The 20,166-nt window shown below is 49.7% G+C and overlaps 2 protein-coding genes across 2 annotated transcripts in view; both read right to left on the bottom strand.

Annotated features, from left to right (window-relative positions):
• LOC308353473 (F-box/WD repeat-containing protein 12-like) overlaps window positions 1-854 on the bottom strand; it is a 41,985-nt gene extending 41,131 nt beyond the window's left edge. Inside the window, exon 1 of the mRNA XM_080820321.1 lies at window positions 684-854. Coding sequence (XP_080676447.1) covers window positions 684-773 — 90 coding nt within the window. The 5' untranslated portion in view covers window positions 774-854. The remainder of the gene's footprint in view (window positions 1-683) is intronic.
• A 1,371-nt stretch (window positions 855-2,225) lies between these two features.
• Window positions 2,226-9,471, bottom strand: CDK20 (cyclin dependent kinase 20). The gene is made up of 8 exons (XM_080820320.1): window positions 9,114-9,471; window positions 8,567-8,680; window positions 6,376-6,564; window positions 6,045-6,166; window positions 5,788-5,850; window positions 4,743-4,866; window positions 4,235-4,390; window positions 2,226-3,218 (listed from the first exon to the last, which is right to left on the bottom strand). Exons 1-8 carry the CDS (start codon window positions 9,186-9,188, stop codon window positions 3,021-3,023), a joined length of 1,041 nt encoding a protein of 346 aa, XP_080676446.1. The 5' UTR covers window positions 9,189-9,471; the 3' UTR covers window positions 2,226-3,020.
• Between the last annotated feature and the right edge of the window lie 10,695 nt (window positions 9,472-20,166).

Here is a 20,166-nt window from a genome sequence, read left to right as displayed (position 1 = left end):
CTGACAGTTTCATTTCCAAGGTTAACAAACTCATTTACTCAGCACGTATTTACACAGGGTACACTAAATGCCGAGAAACCCACTGGGTGCTAGAGACAGGACGCAAAACACAGAAATCCTGCCCGCGGTCATGAATCCGGGTAATGGAAAAGCAGCGTTATAAACACGCTCTACACTCAGTTGTGTGAATTCTGGAAAGAGCTCCGCGCAGGTGCACAGGGGGCGCGGCCGCGCAGGTGGATGCACTTAACGGGCCCGGGCAAGCACAGCCAAGCTCCACGTGTGCAAGCGTCCTGAGCGCAGAGGACGGGCCACTCACAGGAAAACCTTGGCTTCCCAGGCAGGCCCCCGGAGGGAAGTTCCAGAATATTCCAGAAGAGTTGGGAGGAGCAAGGAAAGCGGTGCCCAAGCCCATCTTGGCGGTGAAACCTGACAGCAGGGCGCCCGCTGCAGGCGGACCGAGCAGAGTTCCGGGCGCTGGCAGGGGCCGGCGGCTGGCAGAGCTGCTCCCCAAAAGCCGCGCAGGTCACACCCCGGCGGCCGCGAGCGCCCTCTGCCGACCATGGCATCAGGGCCGCCGACGCCGCCTCCTAAATGGGGAACCAAGCCCCGAGCACGGCCAGCCGCGAACACTCAGGCACCATAAGGCCAGCCCTGCCTCCGCCCCGGACAGAGCGCGCTACCTTGTCCACCTGCGCGGCGCAGAGCAGGTCCCGGGCCTCCAGGAAGGAGAAAACGTGCAGCAGCTCGTGGAGCCCAAGCCGCGGCTCCATCTCGCCCCGCCGACCCGGCCCCTCGCAGCCGCCACACCCTCCACACGCTTCTGCGCCTCCCGGCCAAACCCACCCCCACCTCACCGCGCCGGCGCAGAGCTGACCCGACCCCGCCCATCCCGCCGCTCTTCCGCTTCACTCGGCCCAGTCTCGTCCATCCCACCGCGCTTCCGCCCCGCAGGCCAAACCCCGCCCACCCCACCGCGCCACCGCCCCACTCAGCCAAGTCCCGCCTATCCCACCGCGCTTCCGCCCCGCAGGCCAAACCCCGCCCACCCCACCGCGCCACCGCCCCACTCAGCCAAGTCCCGCCTATCCCGCCACGCTTTCGCCACGAAGGCCAAATCCCGCCCATCCCAAGGCAGGTCCAGCCCACAGGCCAAACCCTCTCAGCCCGCGACACTTCCGGCCAAACCCGGACTACCCCACCGCGCTTCCGTTACTCTCGGCAAAACCCCAGCCGTCCCACGGCGCTTCCGCTCCAGTCTTGCCCCGCCCATCCCGCCGCACTTCCGCCCCACAGGCCGAGCCCCGCCCCCTACGTTTCCGCCCCGCAGTGCTCCAGCTCTCGAGTCAATCCTCTATCAGGCAGACAGCGCTCCTCTTTGTGCAGTACCTAGTCCGTCCCGCTTCTCCCCAACCTTCCAATTGCCTCTGCCCGCCCCCTTGACCCTCGCCCTAACCTTCACCCCTGCACTAACGCTCACGACAGGGGCCGTGAGGCGAGGACGTCCCCAGCCCTGGCCATTGCCCTCACCCTTGCCAGTAAATGCCCTGTCCTGCATTTCGTCTCCACTTTTACCCTCTCAACCCGGCCTGTGACAAGGTCCTCTCCTTCACCACGGTCGGGCGGCCCCTGCTCCCGACACTCACCCTTACCTTGACCACGACGCTCCCCTTCAACCTCGCCCTGCTTCTAACCCTCAACTCTGCTATCATCTGCCATCTCCCCTACCCCAAACCCCTACCCTCACCTGATCCTGGCCCCGGAACCCTCACAGTGAACTTCACCTGGCCGTGATCCCCAGCCTCACTCTGACCTTGACATTCAAGGTCAGGGTCAGTGGTAGAGCTGTGGGTACAAGCTCAAATTTATCCGGAGCTTAGAGTTGACAGATGTGGCTGGAGAAACAGGCACACATCCCTCAAACATCATCAGACCTCTCCCTGAAAGCAACAACTGAGTCTACCTTGTTTTGCAATGGCCTAGGAGCTTGGAGGGCAATGAGCAGTCCTCAGTGTTCACAGAAGTTCGTCCACATGAAGAACAAAATGGTATTTTACAAATAAAAGACCGCTAAGTTTCTCCACTCTGTTTTTAATTCTTCCTGAACTAAGACTGCATCGTCCCAACTGTTGAGTCCTACGGCATTAGGTCTAACAGAGTAAGTCCTTCCCTTTTTCTCGGCTGCTGCCTTCCCTTAACCCTTTTATTTCCATACACATTGTAGAAATGGCTTATCAAATCTTATTAAACAACAAACAAGGGCTTTGGGGGCTTGTATTTGGATTTACTAAATTAAGACACGAGTTCCAGGAATGCCTATCTCCTCACTTGCTCTGTATCTGAGTAAGGAGGTGACACGTCTGGTCCTGGCTCACCCTTATCCTGAGGGTAGAGATGTTGGTACAGGCTTAAACCTGATCAGTCCCCAACCTAAGCCATCCCTGGGCTTGACTTCTGCCACCCAGCCTCCAAATGGGACCTCCACTGTACGAAGCCCCCAGGACCAGAGTAGCCATGAATGGGTCCACTTTCCTCAGGACCACAGAGAAGCAAGAGCCAGGAACTGATGCCACTTCAGCCACTTCCTTCAAGAGGAATGGAAGGGGGCAGACACCAGGCAGAACTACCTGAGCTTTTCCTAATCTCAAAACTGAACTAGCTTTTAATGCCTCTGAAAACAAAACCAAAACAAACCTGCCCTCCTGCCTATGTTCCACTGTGAGGACATTGTTACACTCTGTGCTCCCCTGAACGGGGACCGTCCCTGACTGGGAAGCCAGGGCCTGAAGGACCAGCACCATGACAGGCACAGCCCCAGCAGCACACAGATGGGAAGCTGACAGCGCAGGCTGCTGGTCTCTGCTGCGGCTGGACGTGCTCATCGCCTGGCTGGGAGCGGGACCAGGCATGGAGTGGACCAAGGGAGGCTGGGTAGAGGCCATAGGAGGCTGAGTCAGGCTAAGCAGAAGAACAAGGCTGGGGGGCTCTGGAGAGCAGGACAGCAGGGCTGGCCCAGCGTCTCAGCCTTCTGGGATGAAGGGCCGGATCAGCTCCGGGTTCAACAGTGACTCTTCGAGAGGCCGGTCCACGTGGAAGTCATGGACGTGGGGGGGCCCTGGGTGGGCCTTGGGAGCAGGTCCCCCTGGGCGCTGGGGAATCGGCAGCTCTGAAGGGTGGGCAGGCAGGGGAGCCGTGAAGAAGTACTGGTGCAGGAGGGCCTGGGGGCAGCAACAAGGGACAGCAGAAGGAAATCAGTCACCTCACCATCCCAGCCTCGCGCACTTCCCCGGGAGGGGGGAATCTGAGCGCTCCCCGCCCGAGGCTCGCTCCCACAGCATCTGAGTGCTCATCGTCTGAGCACTGTTCCAGAGGCTGGCAGAACCAAGAACCTGCCCTCGAGAAGTCCTCCGCGAGTCAGGGGTGCGGGTGGCCGACAAGATAAAGGAGGAAGATACAAGGTGCATCACATGACTAGGGCTGTGGCAGAGACAGCAAGGGGTGAGGGACGCTGGAGAGGCCGCAGGCCTGCAGAGCGGGGCTTGACCAGAGACCTGAGAGGTACACGGTTGAGGATCGAGGATCGAAGACACGGAGTGCACCTGCAGCCCAGGGGGCGGGAGCTGGCAGGGCCAGAGGTGATGACCCCAACTGTGTGACACCCATGGGCCCCTCGGACCTGGGCATCTGCTTGTGGGGGAGGCAGTGTGCAGGGGCTCAGACTGCGGGAAGTGGTCAGACGACCTCCACCCACTTTAGATATCCTGATGATGCGAGAACTCACGGAGCTAGTGCTGAGAGCAGCCGTGAGGCTGGGGACACGGGTACACCCAGGACAGAGGCCCTGGCACTACTGGCCAGCAGCCCATGGTCCTCCCCATCCTTCCCTGCCACACAACCCACCCTTCTGGGTCCCCCAGAAGGGACCCAGGGCAGGTAAGACTCTGCTTATCATTTCTCCCCTGCTTAAACCTGCACTCCCCAAAGTCAGTCCCAACTCCCCACCCCCAGGGCCCAGGATGATCCGGGCGCATGCAGGTGCGGTGCATCTGCTGAAGGGAGGAGGGCGCCAGTCACTGATAATCCAGATACTCTCTTCTGCAAGGTGGGCATGGGGCCCTTGACCTGCCCGTGCGCCCCCGGGCTCTGGTTCCAGCCCGTCACAGGTCCTGAGGGGCTTCGGCCTTGGGCTTGCAGGGCCCGAGCGAGGAGGATCAGGGACAGCGGGTCACCGTACCTGGGAGGCTGCGATGCGCTGGCGCGGGGGGTAGAGGAGGAACTGCCCCAGCAGGTCCAAGGCTTGAGGAGACGCGTCGGGCAGCACCTCCTCCAGGGGCACAGGCGCCTGCTCCTTGAAGGAGATCTTGTTGTAGTCGGGCAGCTCCATGATCTCCTAGAACCACCGTCATCAGTTCTTGCCCACTATGGCCCCCCGCTCACTCTCAGCCGCAGCTCCCGCTCCCGCTGTCACTCCTGAAATCCCACATCCCCTCCCCGACTCAGGCACCTGCGCCATACCCAGCTCGGTGAGAAGTGCAAGGGTGCTGGGAGGGAAGGGGCAGGACCTGGCCTCAGGCACCCAGCAGGGCAGAAAGGGAGAAGCCCCCAAGGGAGGGGACAGTGGTCTGGGAGGTCAAGGAGACATGGGCCCACGAGGAGAAGGTGCAGGAAAGGGCAGGCCTGGCCACTGGGGGGAAGGGAGGACCCCTGCCCCCACCCCCTCCCCACCAGGAACCCCTGCAAACCGGCCAGACTTGAGGACTGGGGGTGCCCAAGATTCGAAGCACACAGCAAAGCTGTTCGATGTCGTTCTCCCCAGGAAATAGAGGGGATCCGTTCAGCAATTCCCCCAGGATGCAGCCCACAGCCCTGTGGATACAGACCCAAAGAGCTCAGAGATCTCACACCGGGACCCAGATCTCCCCCCGCCAGCTCCGTCGCCTCACACCAGGACCCAGATCTCCCCTCACAAGCTCCGTCGCCTCACGCTAAGGACCCAGATCTCCCCCCGCCCGCTCCGTCACCTCACACTAAAGACACAGATCTCCCCCCCGCGCCAGCTCTGTCGCCTCACACTGAGGACACAGATCTCCCCCCGCCAGCTCCATCACCTCACACCGGGACCCAGATCTCCCCCCGCCAGCTCCGTCACCTCACACTAAGGACACAGATCTTCCCACTTAGCACCCACACCCGCACACTGGAGCCAAGGCACCATGAAACAGCACAGATGCTTCCGATCTAGGAATACAAATTCATACACAAAGACCACAAGCCAAGAACACAGAACACAGCCTCCTACCGAAGAGCGCACTGGCCTCAACCCTAGAAAACACAGCAACACCCTCAACGGTTCTGAGACTTCTCAGAGCCTCATTTCTGGAACACACAGCCGCCACCTCACACTCCCCACCTTCTGGGCCACACCTCCAAAACAGCCCCCACATCTGAAGCTCTTAGGCACGTACAGACTATCCTGGCCCAAATAAAGGCTCAGAGAGATCCGGGCCTCTGGAGAGCTCACCTCCTGGGGTATACGCACCCCCCTGCCCAGTAATGTGGATGATCCATACATCTTGAACCCCAGACCACGTCCCTCACTCCAGCCCGCAAGCTTCCCACTCTGAACACCCCTAACCCCCACCCAGCTCAAAAATGTCAGAGAGGAAAACTGACCCCAAACTCCTCAGAGATCCTCCAACCAGGGAAGACACCCCCAAATGGCTCAGCAACCCCAAAGCCCAGGAGAAAAACCCAGATTCCCCCACGCCCAGCCCACAGGAGCCTCACCACAGGTCAACACCCTGGTCATACTGGCGGGCGCCGTACAGGAGCTCAGGGGCTCGGTACCACCTGTGGGGGGTGGAGGGAGGAGGCAGTCACAGCCAGGTCGCCGGTCTGCCAGAAGGCTGCCCGGACAGGTCACCCCAACCCCACATCAGCCCCACAAGCAATATCTGAACTGAAGGTCCAGAAGCATCTCATCCCCAGTGAGAGGCTGGGGCCCGCCCATTGCCAAGCCCTGCCTGGGAACTGGCCTTCCCTACCTGGTGGCCACCTGGTGTGTGTAGAGGCGGCTGCCGTCTGGGGAAAAGACCCGGGCCAGACCAAAGTCCGCTATCTTGAGCTGGCCTGAGGCACTGATGAGCAGGTTGGCTGGTTTCAGGTCCTGAGCGCACCAAAGGAGGCATGAGTTCCTCCCGATCCCCCAGAGGCCCTTGGGAGGAGAGCTCGGCAGGCTAAGCACATAGGTCAGCCCGGCTCCCCATCCTCAGGGCCACTTACTCTTTGGTGTGGCCACACCACAGGTCCCGTCCGGCCACACCTTCTTCAAGGGCTGGCCCCGCAGGTCCCGCCGCAGCCCGTGCCGAGACTGACCCGATGCACGATGTTGTTGGCATGGCAGAATGCGACACCCTTGAGCAGCATCTGCAGGTAGCTCTTGACCTGCGCGGGGACCAGCGGCCTCTGGGCGTGGCGCACCACCTCAGCCAGATCCGACAGCATGAACTCGAAGGCCAGCACAAAGCCCGCGCCATGCGGGAACACAGCCTTCAGCTGCACCACCTGCAGGGGGCATGCTGTCAGCCCTGGAGCCGCAGTGCTCAGACCCCCCCCCCCCGGGATGCCCAGCCCCTGCCCTGGAGGAGGATAACGCGGGCAGAGGGGACGCAGGATCTGAGCTCAGAAGGGGCGTTCAGGGTTCCCTACTTGCTGCCCGCTCCGGAGAGAAGGCAGGTCCCCGTCTAACGCTGCACTCCCACTCAAGGAAAGGAGGTCTATGGAAGGTCACCTAGGGCAGGGCTGGTCATCCACCCAGACCAGGAACTAGAAAATCACCGGGAGCCGGAGGGGGAGGGGTGTCTCTCTCTCTCTCTCACACACACACACACAACACAGCACAGGTCTCCTCTGGTTTCCTGTAGGGCCATGAAGTCCCAGCATCAGGAGACACGTCACACATACTTCCTGAGGGCCCACGGGGGTCACAAGGACCAGGCAGCTCAGCAGTGAGCAGTGGCAAGGGCTGGCAGGTCCTGACAACCTTAAGGAGCTCACAGCAGAGACACACACATCTGACACAGGATCAAGCAAACCCCCCGGGAGTGTCCAGCTTCTGAAGAGGACAGACAGAATCAAACCGGAGCGGTCAGCAACGCAGGGACGTGGGAAGGAGCTGAGGGCAGAGGGGCAGCAAGCACAAAGGCCGCAGGTGGGAACAGGAAGGAGGCTGGAGGGATGCGGGCATGTAGGATCCTCTAGGGGAAGGACGTTTGCTCGGTTCTGTGCTGTGGCCTGGAGGGTGTCAGAGGAGGCACTTCAGAATGTGTGTGGAAGGAATGAAGAGAGGGGCTGCAGTTGTCCTAGTCGGGAAAAGCCGATGCGCTCTTCCAGCAGGCGAGTGCGCGCCGTCTACACTGACGGGGGAAGAGGAGGACAGTGAGGAAGCAGCTGTGCTGGCCCCAGTGAGAGCTGCAGGTGGCCAGGGCTTAATCTGGAGGGTTTTACAGTAGAATCTTCCGGGCTGCTGACCGGGTTGAGGGCCTCTGTCACCAGCCTTCTTACGGGCTCCCCACGCCCACAGGTGGGCTGTCTGCATGTCCTTGGACTGTCCTCAAAAAAACGTGAATAGCCTTATTGCTGGTTTTCAGACTCTGAGGGCAGCACAGTCCTTTCACAGATCACACACATACATTCAGAATTATAAAGAAAAAAACAAAACAAAAATCCTATCACCTACAATCAACCCTCGAGTACATTCTACGGGACTCTACAACAGATATGGCTTGTACTAATACATATTCACGTGTATATATTTACATGAATTTTCATACAAAACTGGACGACATATTTTTAGATGTGCTTTATAAACCGTTTACAACATGCTTTTGTTATATATCCGATATACCACGGATATCTCCAGAGGACAACAGACTGTCACTCCCCAGGGTTGAGAGAAAGCAGTGAAGATCATGAGGTTGGAGGTATATGTGTCCCTCCCCGTCCAGCCCATCATAGCAGAACCGGCCACGTGGGCCCCACCGTCTCTGAGCATCTCCCCAACTGCACTTAAGTTATCAGAGGCCCAATTGGGGCCCATGCCCAGCACAGGGTACAGCCTAGGGACGGCTCCCAGGCTACAACACCTGGACTCCTCAATCAGACCGCACCCAAAGCCTCCACGGACCAGCTGCCTGCCCACAGCCGGTGGACGAGCCTCCTCCCCTGGTCTGAGAACAGGGAGATCCTGAACTCGGCCTTGCAGAGCAGCGGATAACCCAGAATGACAATGGACCTAACACAGTTCGCCCTGCCTGTGGAACAGAACAGAAGCTCAACAGAGACAGATACCATTATCATTACAAATCTTCAAATGTTTTATGAAAAGAAGTCAGCGAATAAATGAACGAATGAGGAGTACGGGAAGAAATAAGTGCGTGAATAAGAGGGAATGCGTGCAGAATGACGTAAGCAGGGCCGAGGTGGACAAGACAGGGAGTAAGGGAGGGGTGCGGGAGGAGCACAGGGAGGCCCCGGAAAGGGGCCCTCCGAGCCCAGCCCCACTCACATGCTGATTGTCCTCGATCTCCTGCAGAGCCTTGATCTCCCGCAGGGCCTGGTTGGGGATGCCGTCCTCCAGCCGCCGCAGGGCCACCTTCTTGAGCGCCACGATCTCTCCGGTCTGCGGGACAGAGCGCAGACACTGCCACCCGTCCCGCGCTGGGGAAGGGGGTGCGCCGACGGGGCAGGCGCCATCTGGGGAGACGCAGAGGCCCGAGGCCCCCGTGGAAGTGGGAAGCGCCCCCACCCCGTTCTGGAGGGAAGTCAGGTCCAGCCTGGGACCCAGCTGTTGCAGAGCTGCGCGAACAGCTCCGAGTGCTCCCTGGGGCACTCGCGGACGACTGCGGTGGCATGGCGGGTGGGCGGGCAGCTGACCGCAACCTGACGGCCCCCACTGAAGGCGGCCTAAGTGGCGGGCGCACACCACGAAGCGGGGCGGGGAGGCGGGCGCAGCGGTGCAGACGTGGGCACGGGAAACACGGCGGGTTGTCTCTCGTCCAGGAACGGCTGGAAGGAGAAGGCAGGCCCGCGCGCCGCCCCGCGGCTCTGCTCACCTCCACGTGCTTGGCCTTGAAGACGATGCCGTGCGCGCCCTCCCCGATGCGGCCCAGGATGCAGTACTGGTCCATGCCCGCGCCCCCGCACGCCCCGCCCCTCCCCGGCGGCCCGACGCCGCTGCCTAGCAACGGGCTGTCTCCCAGCTCCGGCCCGGGCGGCCGGCAGCAGCTGGGGACGGCGTCTGGGCCTCGTCTACGCCTTCGCCGGGTCCCCGCGGTCAGGCCGCCGCCTACTACATTCGGAGAAAACCATAGTGCCCAGAAAGCTCCGGCACCTGGGCCGCGGAACAATGGCGCCCGGTGCCCCCTGCCCGCAACTCCCAGACGTCACGTGACCAGCGACGCTGGGGCGCGCAGCGGGGGGTGGGGCTTCGCGTCCAAGTGGGCGGGGCGGGTGGGGCGGGGTGGGGCGGGGCTGCGCGTCGCGATAGGCCTGCCTCGCAGGTGGGGGGCGGGGCTGCGTGACTGAAGCGGGGCCTCCCGGCGACGGGGCGGGGCCTCCTGGAGAGGCCGGGCCAGCTCCGTCCCAGCAGGCCAGGATCCCCAGTCGCGCCAGTTTCCGGGACACTCTGGAGCCGAGAATGTTGGGAGTCTGGTTCAGGGCCAGGTTGTGGAGGGAGTCAGTGAGGCCTCCCTTCTGGAAGGTCAGCTGGCAATACGTCGACACATCTTTTAAAAAGTTCAAACTCTGACCAGAAAGTCCATGCCTAAGGCTTCTCATGAAGAAATATTTGGAGGAATTCGCATGACTGATTCTGAAGAGTGCATACCATCAAAGGACACTGACAGAAAACACAAGTTGCTCTTAAACCCCTGAAAAGATGCTCAATCTCACACACAAGATAAATGCAAAATAACCTACAATTTTCCACCTATCAAGTGACTAATGATCCTAGATCTAAGTCCGTTAGCCAGGCTATGGGAAAACAGGACCTTTTAACTTGGCAATGTTGATAAGTTACAGATGCATATCCCTGGACTCAGGGAGTCCACTTCCAAAAATTCCCCAACAGATACACTGCACACACGTGGGATGACCTGTGCAAAGTTACTCACTGCAGCACTGTGGGAAGAGCAAAAAATAGTAAACACCACAGATGTCCACAGTAGGAGACTGCCTGAAAGATGGCACGCCCATCTAGTGGAATATGTGGTCTTAGAAATGAACAAGGATGCTTTTTAATGTGCAGCAATAAGAAGACTTCTAAGATACATTGTTTAAAAAGACAAGATGCAGAACAGAGCATACAGTGTGCCCCTAGCTGTGTAAAGAAAAGAAAAAAAAAGTCTAATGTCTGTTCATCCATTACAAGATAACTGCAAAGATACAGAAGATTTCAGAACTGTGGTTACCTGGTTGGAGGGACTGGAAGAACTGGGGACAGGGTAGGAGGTAAAGTTTTCTCTGGGTCTTTTTGTATTCATTGTGTTTTGAACCTTATCATTTATTAATTTTTCAAAAAGGTAAATATTTCCTAGCTCAGATGTTCCACCTTTGTTTTAAAAATTGCAGAAGATGGGGCGCCTGGGTGGCTCAGTGGGTTAAAGCCTCTGCCTTCGGCTCAGGTCATGATCCCGGGTCCTGGGATCGAGCCCCGCATCTGGCTGTCTGCTCAGCAGGGAGCCTGCTTCCCTTCCTCTCTCTCTGCCTGCCTCTCTGCCTACCTGTGATCTCTGTCTGTCAAATAAATAAATAAAATCTTTAAAAAAAAATTGCAGAAGAATGCCTTGATGTCCATACAAGAATGTTCACCCTGTCTGATGATAGCAGAGGCCAGAAAATAACCCAAATATCCCACGGAAGAATGGGTACATAAATTATGGGAGCGCCTTAGCATGGAATATTTTGTAGCTATTACAAATGGTGAGAAAAAGGATGTGGCTTGGGAAAAGGATGGTCTTTAAAAAATAGTCCTGGGTCACTTGAAAGGTCATATGAAGAAAAAAATGTATATTGACCCAAACCTTACACCATACACAAAAATTGATCCCAGATGAACTGCAAAAACTAAATATGGAAGGTAAACAATGAGGTTTTAGAAGAAAACAGAATATCTTAATGACTTTGCGTTAAGTAAGATTTTTCTTAAAGAGGTTATAGAAAGTACTAAAAGGGAAAGTTCAAGTACTAATGTGAGAAATTGGACTTTATCAATAGTGAGAACCTCTGTCTTTCAAGAGATACCACTAGAGAGTGAAAAGGAAAGCCACAGAAAGGGAGAAAATACCAAAATATATATATATGACTAAGGGCTCCTATCTAGAACTTATAAAGAACTCATAGAACAACTGAGAAGCAGACAACCTTACCAGAAAAATGGGCAAAACCTAGAGTAGGCACTTCACAGAAGGCAATACACAAATAGCCAATAAATGTTTGACAAGTTCTGTGTTAACCTCACTAGCCATCAGGAAATTTCAAATTAAAACCATAATTGTACTGGGCGCTTGGGTGGCTCAGCTGGTTGAAAGTCCGACTCTTAATTTCAGCTCAGATCATGATCTCAGGGTCGCGGGATTGAGCCCAGCATCAGGCTCCACGCTCAGCAGGGAGTCAGCTTGTCTTTCTCCCTCCCCCAACTCATGCTCTCTTCTCTAAATAAATAAATAAATAAATAAATCTTTAAAAAGCTCATAATTTTGCTGTAACCACCCAAAATCATTTAAATGAAAAAGAGAGACAATACGAAATGCTGGCAAAGATGTAGCGCAGCCGGAACACTCACACACTGCTGATGTGAGTGCAAGTTCATAAAACCACTTTGAACACTGTTTGATACTATCTTGTCATACTCATATGGTGATTTTACATATTTACAGATAAATAGATAGACACACACACACATATATATAATCTAGTAATTCCATCCCTGGGAATTAAACGTGGCAGAAGTGAATATATATATGTTCCTGACGGACACACAGGTTCATAGCAGCACTCATTAATACACTAAACCCAGAAACAACCCAAATGTCTACAGTAGAATGGACAAGTAAACTGAAAGACTCACTCAATGGAGAACTACACAGTAATGAGCAGGAACAAAGCATCGTCACTGGCAACAACACCGATGAATCAGAAACAATGTTGAGTGAAGAAGCTAGACACAAAGCATGTAAAATGGTGCACCCACTGTGGAAAACAGCATGGTGGTTCCTCAGAAAGTTAAAAATAGGACTGCCATATGATCCAGCAAATCTACTTTTGGGTATATAACCAAAACCAGTGAAAGCAGTATCTTGAAGAGATATTTGTACACCTATTTTTACACCAGCATTATTTACAACAGCCCAGAGGAGGAAGCAACCCAGCTGTCCATCAACATCATCAACAGATGAAGAGGATTTTTAAATGTGGCATATATGTTCAATAGACTAGTATTTATCCTTAAAAAGGGAGGAAATTCTGACACATGTTACAGCATGAATGGACCTTGAGGACATTATGCTAAGTGAATTAAGCCAGTCACAAAAAGAGAAATACCGTAGAATTCCACTTACATGAGTTATTTAGAATAGTCAAATTCATAGAAAGAGGAAGCAGACTGGTCAGTGCCAGGGGCTGGAAGGGAGTGGGCTGAGGGAAATAAGGAGTTATTTTTTCGTGGGTATAGCATTTCAATTTTGCCAAATGGAAAGTTCTGGATATTGGTTGCCCAACAATATAAATATACTTAACCCTACTGAACTATGCACTTAAAAATGGTTCAAAACACAAACGAAATTATTCAGATGGTAAATTGTATATTTGTTTCTTTTCCACAATGAATTTTTTTTTAAATTAAAAATCTAAAAAGAATGGAGTGGGGCGCCTGGGTGGCTCAGTCAGTTATGCATCTACCTTCAGCTCAGGTCATGGTTCCTGGGTTCTGGGATCCAGTCCCACATTGCACTCCCTGCTCAGCAGTGAGTCTGCTCCTGTGTCTCCCTCTGCCTCCCCCCTCATGCTCTCTCTCTCCCTCTCAAATAAATAAAATGTATTTGAAAAACATTAGGATCAATAATAACAGAAAGCTTTGCAAATTGGGGGAGGGGGAGATAATGCACAGATTTTAGAAGCTGAGTGAACCCCAAACAGAATAAACTCAAAGAGATCCATTCCCAGAACGATCATAATCAAATTTCTGGACACTAAAGGGAAAAGAATATTTGAAAGCATCCACAGAGAGATGATACATTGCCCACCCAGGGTACAGTGTCTCCAGTGACCGTGATTTCTCACCAGAAGCCATGGAGGCCTGAGAAGTGGCACCACATTTTTCAGGTGCTAAGAGAAGAATTCTGCATCCAGTGAGAAAATCCATCAGAAATGAAAGGGAAATGAAGACGTTCTCAAAGGAAAGAAAACAGAGGTTTTGTTGTTAGCAGACCTCACTTAGAGGAATTGCTAAAGGAAGTCCTTGAGACACCAGGGAAATGATAACAAGAAAACAGGGAATGTCAGGAGTGAAAAAGAGGAGCTGAACGGGTTAATATTTGATGAATATGACAGATTCTTCTTCTCCACCTGGGTTTTAAAAATTGTTTGATATTCGAAAGCAAAAATTATAGCATTGCTTGAAGTCATTCTCAAAGTAGTCACAGACAATACTGAAAATGAAAAGGAAAAAAAAAAGCTTAAAAAAAAAAAAGTTCACGGGAGCTAACAAAAGAGCTCCCAACAGCAAGCGCTGTAACTGTTGAACTGACAAAATAAATAATGTAGTATTGCATTATAGCCCCAAGTAGAAGTAAATGTCCATGGATCCACAGTAATATAAACGATTGAATAAATAAACAGATGGAGGGTAATGGAAAGTATCTTATGCAGAAGAAATAATTTACGCAGATACTCTGATCTCAAAGGTGCAGCATGACTCCCCGATCCTTTGTACATGGTACATGTACATTGTGTCTTCCTGGCAAAGAGGACAGTATGGAAAGTGACTAAAAGAACTATGCAGGGGAGACACCTGACAGAGATCCTCTCAGCCAGGAGATCAAGGTTGACATCACTAGTGGTAAGTTGTGCTGATGGTACCTTATCACTGATAGGTGAAGAGAATAGAACTTTACCTCCGTGGTCTCCACCCCTTCCCATTACCAGTCATTTCCCCTTTCCCTCTTCTCCCAACCCTGGACAACCACTAATCCACTTTCTATCTCTATGAATTCGCCTAGTTTGGACATTTCATATAATCATATGATATGTGACATTTTGTGTCCGATTTTCTTCACTTAGCATGTTTTCAAGGTCCATCCATGTTGAAACGTATCAGTATCTCATTCCTCTTTATGAATAAATCATATCCATCATACGGGCATACCTCATTTTGTTTATTCATTGCTTAGGTGATGGACATTTTGATTGGTTCCACTTTTTGGCTCTATTAAATAGTGCTGCTGTGAACATTTGTGTACAAGTTTTTGTGTGAAATTATGTTTTTGGTTCTCTTGGGTATATACGTAGGGGTGGAACTGCCTGGCTATATGGTAACAATGTTTAACTCTTTGAGTCCCTGCCACACTGTTGTCCAAAGTGGTGCACCTGTTTACATTCCCACTAGAGGTGTATGAAGAGTTCCCATTTCCCCACATCCTTGCCAACACGCCGACCATCTTTTTTAATTTCAGTCACCCTGATACAGTGAGCATACAGTGGTTTGATCTGCATTTCCCTAATAACTAATACTGTTGAGCATATATTTATGTGCTTGTAGGCCATTTGTGTATCTTCTCTGATGAAATGTCTGTTCAAGCCCTTTCCCCATTGTCTATTGGGATATTTGTCTTCATATTGTTGACCTGAAAGAGTTCTTTATGTGTTCCGGATGCTACATTTTTATCAAATATGTGATCTGCAGATATTTTCTCCTATTCTGGGAGTTTTTTCACTTTCCTGATAGTGTTCTTTGAAGCACAAACTTCATTTCAAATTTCAAGCATAAATGAAAAAAAGATATGATGCTTTTGCTATAGGCATTATATCTAAAAAACCATTGACTAATCCAAGACCACAAAGACTTGTATTTTCTTCTAAGAGTTTCATAGGGTTAGCTCTTACATTTAGGTCTTTGACCCATTTCGAGTTCATCTTTTGATGTGGTTTGAGACAGAGGTCCAACTTCATTATTTTGAATGTGGATATACAGTTGTCTTAGCGTATCTACTGAAAGGACTATTTCTTTCTTTTTGCATTGTCTTGGAACCCTTGTCAAAAATCAGCTGACCATAATATATGGGCTTTGCTTCTGGACTACCAACGTATTCCACTAGTTTGTCTATCCTTATGCCAGTATCACTCAGTCTTGATTACTGTAGCTTTGCAGTAAAATTTGAAACCAGGAAATGTGAATCTTTTAATTTTGTCCCTATTTTTCAGGATTGTTTTGGCTATTCTACATCCCTTGCATTTTCATATGAATTTTAGGATCAGCTTGTTAATTTCTACAAAAAAAAGTGAACTAGATTTTGTAAGGACTGTAATGTATCTGTACATAATCTGGGGAGTTTTGCCATCTTAAAGATATTGTCTTCTAATCCATGAAGATAGGATGCCTTTCTATTTATTTAGATCTTCTCTTAATTCCTTCAATGATGTTTTGTAGTTTTCACTGCAACATCGCTGAACGCTTTTTTTAGCTTTTATCATTTTCATGTGGATTCCTTGGTGTTTTTTGCATACAAAATCATGTCCTCCATAAATGGAGATAGTTTACATCTGTCTTTTAATCTAGATGCCTTCTATTTCTTCTTGTTGTCTAATAGCCCAGGCTAGAACCTCCAGTAAAATGCTAAGTAGAAGTGGAGAAACAAGACATGGTTGTCCTGTTCCTGATATTACGGAGAAAAGTTTCAGTCTTCCACCATTAAGCATGATATCACTTGTGGGATTTTCCATAGATGCCTTTACTAGATTGAAGAGGTTCCCTCTATTCTTACTTCATTGGATATTTTTATCCTGTAAGGGTTTTGGATTTGTTAAATGTGGTTTTCTTTTCTGTGTCTATGGAGGTTAGCATGTGGAATTTGTCCTTTATTAATATGGTATATTACACTGCTTGATTTTCTTATTTTGAACCCACTTAGCGTTCCTTGGATAAATCTCACTTAGTCTGGGGCGTCTGGGTGGCTCAGTGGGTTAAAGCCTCTGCCTTCGGCTCAGGTCATGGTCTCGGGGTCCTGGGATCGAGCCCCACATCCAGCTCCACATCCAGCCCCACATCCAGCCCCACATTGGGCTCTCTGCTCGGCAGGGAACCTGCTTCCTCCTCTCACTCTCTGCCTGCCTCTCTGACTACTTGTGATCTCTGTCTATCAAATAAATAAATAAATAATCTAAAAAATAAAAATAAAAAAAAATCTCACTTAGTCATTATGCATAAGCTCTTTTGGGAAAAGCATCCTTTATTTTTCAGAGCAGTCTTATAGTCACAATGAAATTGAGGAGAAAATACCAAGTTCCCATATATTCCCTTTCCTCACAAACACACAGCTTCCTCCACCAACAACATCCTGCTCCAGAGTGGTACATTTATTAGAATCAATGAACCAACACTAATATGTCATTATTATTCAAAGTCCACAGTCTACATTAAGAACTACTTTTGGTGTTGTACATTCTATGGATTTTGACAAATGCTTAATAGCATGTACCCACCATTACACTATTATTCAGAATATTTTCATTGCCCTAGAAATCCTCTGTGCTTATCCTATTCAAACCCTTTCCCCTAATTCCTAATTCCTAATTCCCCAACCACCAAATTTTTTACTGTCTCCATAGTTTGGGCTATTCCAGGACGTCATGGAGCGGAATTGCACAGTACGTAGCGTTCTTTAGATTGGCTTCTTTCACTTAGCATTACACATTTCAGGTTCCTTTATGTCCTTTCATGGCTTGATAGCTTTTTAAAATTTTTTTATTTTGAAAAAATTTTTTAAAGATTTTTTTATTTATTTGACGGGCAGAGATCACAAGTAGGCAGAGAGGTAGGCAGAGAGAGAGGGGGAAGCAGGCTCCCCACTGAGCAGAGAGCCAGACCAATGTGGGACTTGATGATCTGAGATCCCCAATGCGGGGATCATGACCCGAGCCGAAGGCAGAGGCTTTAACCCAATGAGCCAACCAGGCGCCCCTATTTTGAAACTATTTTAACATACAAAACACTGGAACAACAACAAAAAAAGAAATGAAAGAAAAGCAGAAAACATACAGGCAAATTTTTACTCCAGGAGCTTCACAAATCCTCACTTGTTCACCAACGCCCAAGATGAAAAACTTTTCTAAAAAGGTATTCAGGGTCCCTGGGTGGCGCAGCTGGTTGAGCGAATGACTTGGTTTTGGCTTAGGCCCTGATCTCAGGATCTTGAGATCAAGCCCTACTTTGGGCTCTGAGCTCAGTGAGGAATCAGCTTGAGTTCCTCTCCCCCTGCCCTTCCCTGCCCTTGCTCTCTCTGTTGCTCTCTCTCTAAAATGAATAAATACATCTTTAAAAAAAAAAATAAAAGGTATTCAGTCACCAACAACGATGTTATTAATAGCAATATGGATCAATTTCACAAAAAGGCCAGTGAATCCCACCATAGCAAATCCTATTGCTGTCGCCATGGCAATCTTCTGGTTTAGTGCATCTTTTAACCGGACAAATTGAGTCCTTCTCAAACGGCTGACTTGGCTCAATGAACCGCATCACCTAATCCATGATGCTGCCCACTAACACCTCAGATGCCCAGGACATGCAGCACAAAAGTGGACTAGCTCGTTTCTTTTTAGCACTTAGTAATACTCCATTGTTTGGATGTACTAAGGTTTATTTATCCAATCACCTACTGAAGGGTATCTTGGTTTCTTCCAAGTTCTGGCAGTTACGGAATAAAGCTGCTATAAACATCCATCTGCGGGTGCGGTGCAGACAAAAGCTTCCCACCCCTTTGGGTAGATACCAAAACAGGAGCACAGTCGCTGAATTGAACGGTAAGAGGATATTTAGTTTCGCAAGAAACTTCAAAATTTTCTTCCAAAGTGACTCCACCATTTCTGCCTCCTTGAAAGCAATAAATGAGCTTTTTTTCTTGCTCTACATCATCACCAGCATTTGATATTGTCGGTGTTTTTGATTTTCACCATTCTAATAGATGTGTGGTGGTATCTTGTTATGACTTTAATTTGGGATTCTTAATGACATATGACACGAAGCATCTTTTCATATGTTTATTTACCATTTGTGTATCTTATTTGTCGAATTATTTGTTCTGATCATTTGCCCATTTTAGATAACAGTCCTTTATCAGATATGTCTTTTGCAAATATTTTCTCCTAATATGGAGAGGCCTGTCTTCTCATTCGTCTGGTACTAGCTTCATTATGCTAGTATTTCTTTTTTTCGTTAAGTTTTAAAAATCCACATTCACAAAGGATATTGGTTTGCAGTTTTCTTGTGATATCTTTATTTAGTTTTGGTATCAGGGTAATATTGGCCTCATAGAACATGCTGGAAAGTGTTCCCCCCTCTTCTATCTTTTGAAAGAGTTTGTAAGGATTAATGTTACTTCTTTAAGCATTTGGAAGAATGAACCAGTGAAACTATCTGTTCCTAGGTTTTCTTTGTGGAAGCTTTATGATTATTAATTACTTGCTATAGGTCTGTTCAAAATTTCTGTTTCTTATTGAGTCAGTTTTAAGAATCCTTGTCTTCTCATGAATTTGTCCATTTAATCTGGGTTATCTAATTTCATGGTATACAATACTCCTCCCCTCCCCAACAAGAAATGAAAATAAAACCACAATGGTCCAAAATCTTTGGGATGCAGCAAAACCTGTTCTAAGAGGGAAGTTTATAGCAATACAAGCCTACCCCAAGAAGCAAGGAAAGTCTCAAATAAACAACCTACCTTACACCTAAATGAGCTAGAAAAAGAACAACAAAACCCAAAACCAGCAGAAAGAAGGAAATAATAAAGATTAGAGCAGACATAAAGATACATACATAGACATATCTATCTATACATATATATAAAACAAGGAGTTGGTTCATTAAAAAAATGAACAAAATTGATAAACCTTTAGCCAACTCATAAAAAAGAGAGTAAGAGAGAACTGAAAGTCAGAAATGAAAAAGAAGAAATAACAATGAACAGCACAGTAATACAGACAATTGTACGAGAATATTATGAAAAATTACATGCCAACAAATTGGACAACCTAGAGAAAAAGATAAATTCCTACAAAGATATATAACCTACCAAAACTGAAGCAGGAAGAAACAGAAGTTTAAACAGACTGATTACCAGCAATGAAACTGAATCAGTAATTTTAAAACTTCCAATACACAAAAGTCCAGGACCAGAGGCTTCACAAGTGAATTCTACCAAATTTTATTTTTTTTAAAGATTTTATTTATTTATTTGAGAGGAAGGGAGAGAGAGAGAAAGAATGAGAGGAGAGAGGTCAGTAGGAGGAGGAGAAGCAGACACCCAGCTGAGCAGGGAGCCCGATGTGGAACTCAATTCTGGGCCTCCAGGATCATGACCTGAGCTGAAGGCAGTCGCTTAACCAACTGAGCCATCCAGGCTCTCGAATTCTACCAAACATTTAAAGAAGAGTTCATCCCCATTCTTCTCAAATTATTCCCAAAAATAGAAGAGGAAGGAAGGCTTCCAAATTCATTCTATGATGCCAGCATTACCCTGATACTGTAAACAAATACAGACAGCACTAAAAACCCCCAGAATACTGGTCAATATCTCTGATGAACATAGATGCAAAAATCCTCAACAAAATATTAGCAAACAGGATTCAACAATATATTTAAAAAATCATTCACCAAGATCAAGAGGTGGTTCAATATTTGCAAGTCAATCAACAGATGAATGAATAAAGAACAGAACAGAATATCATTCATCCATTAAAAAAAATGGAATCTTGGGGTGCCTGGGTGGCTCAGTGGGTTAAGCCTCTGCCTTCGGCTCTGGTCACGATCTCAGGGTCCTGGGATCGAGCCCTGTGTCGGGCTCTCTGCTCAGCGGGGAGCCTGCTTCCTCCTCTCTCTCTCTACCTGTCTGCCTCTCT

The sequence above is a fragment of the Martes martes genome (assembly GCF_963455335.1).
Source record: "Martes martes genome assembly, chromosome: 12".
Taxonomy (NCBI): Eukaryota; Metazoa; Chordata; class Mammalia; order Carnivora; family Mustelidae; genus Martes; species Martes martes.
Note: the sequence above shows the minus strand (reverse complement) of the source record. Positions and strands in the feature narration are given on the sequence as shown.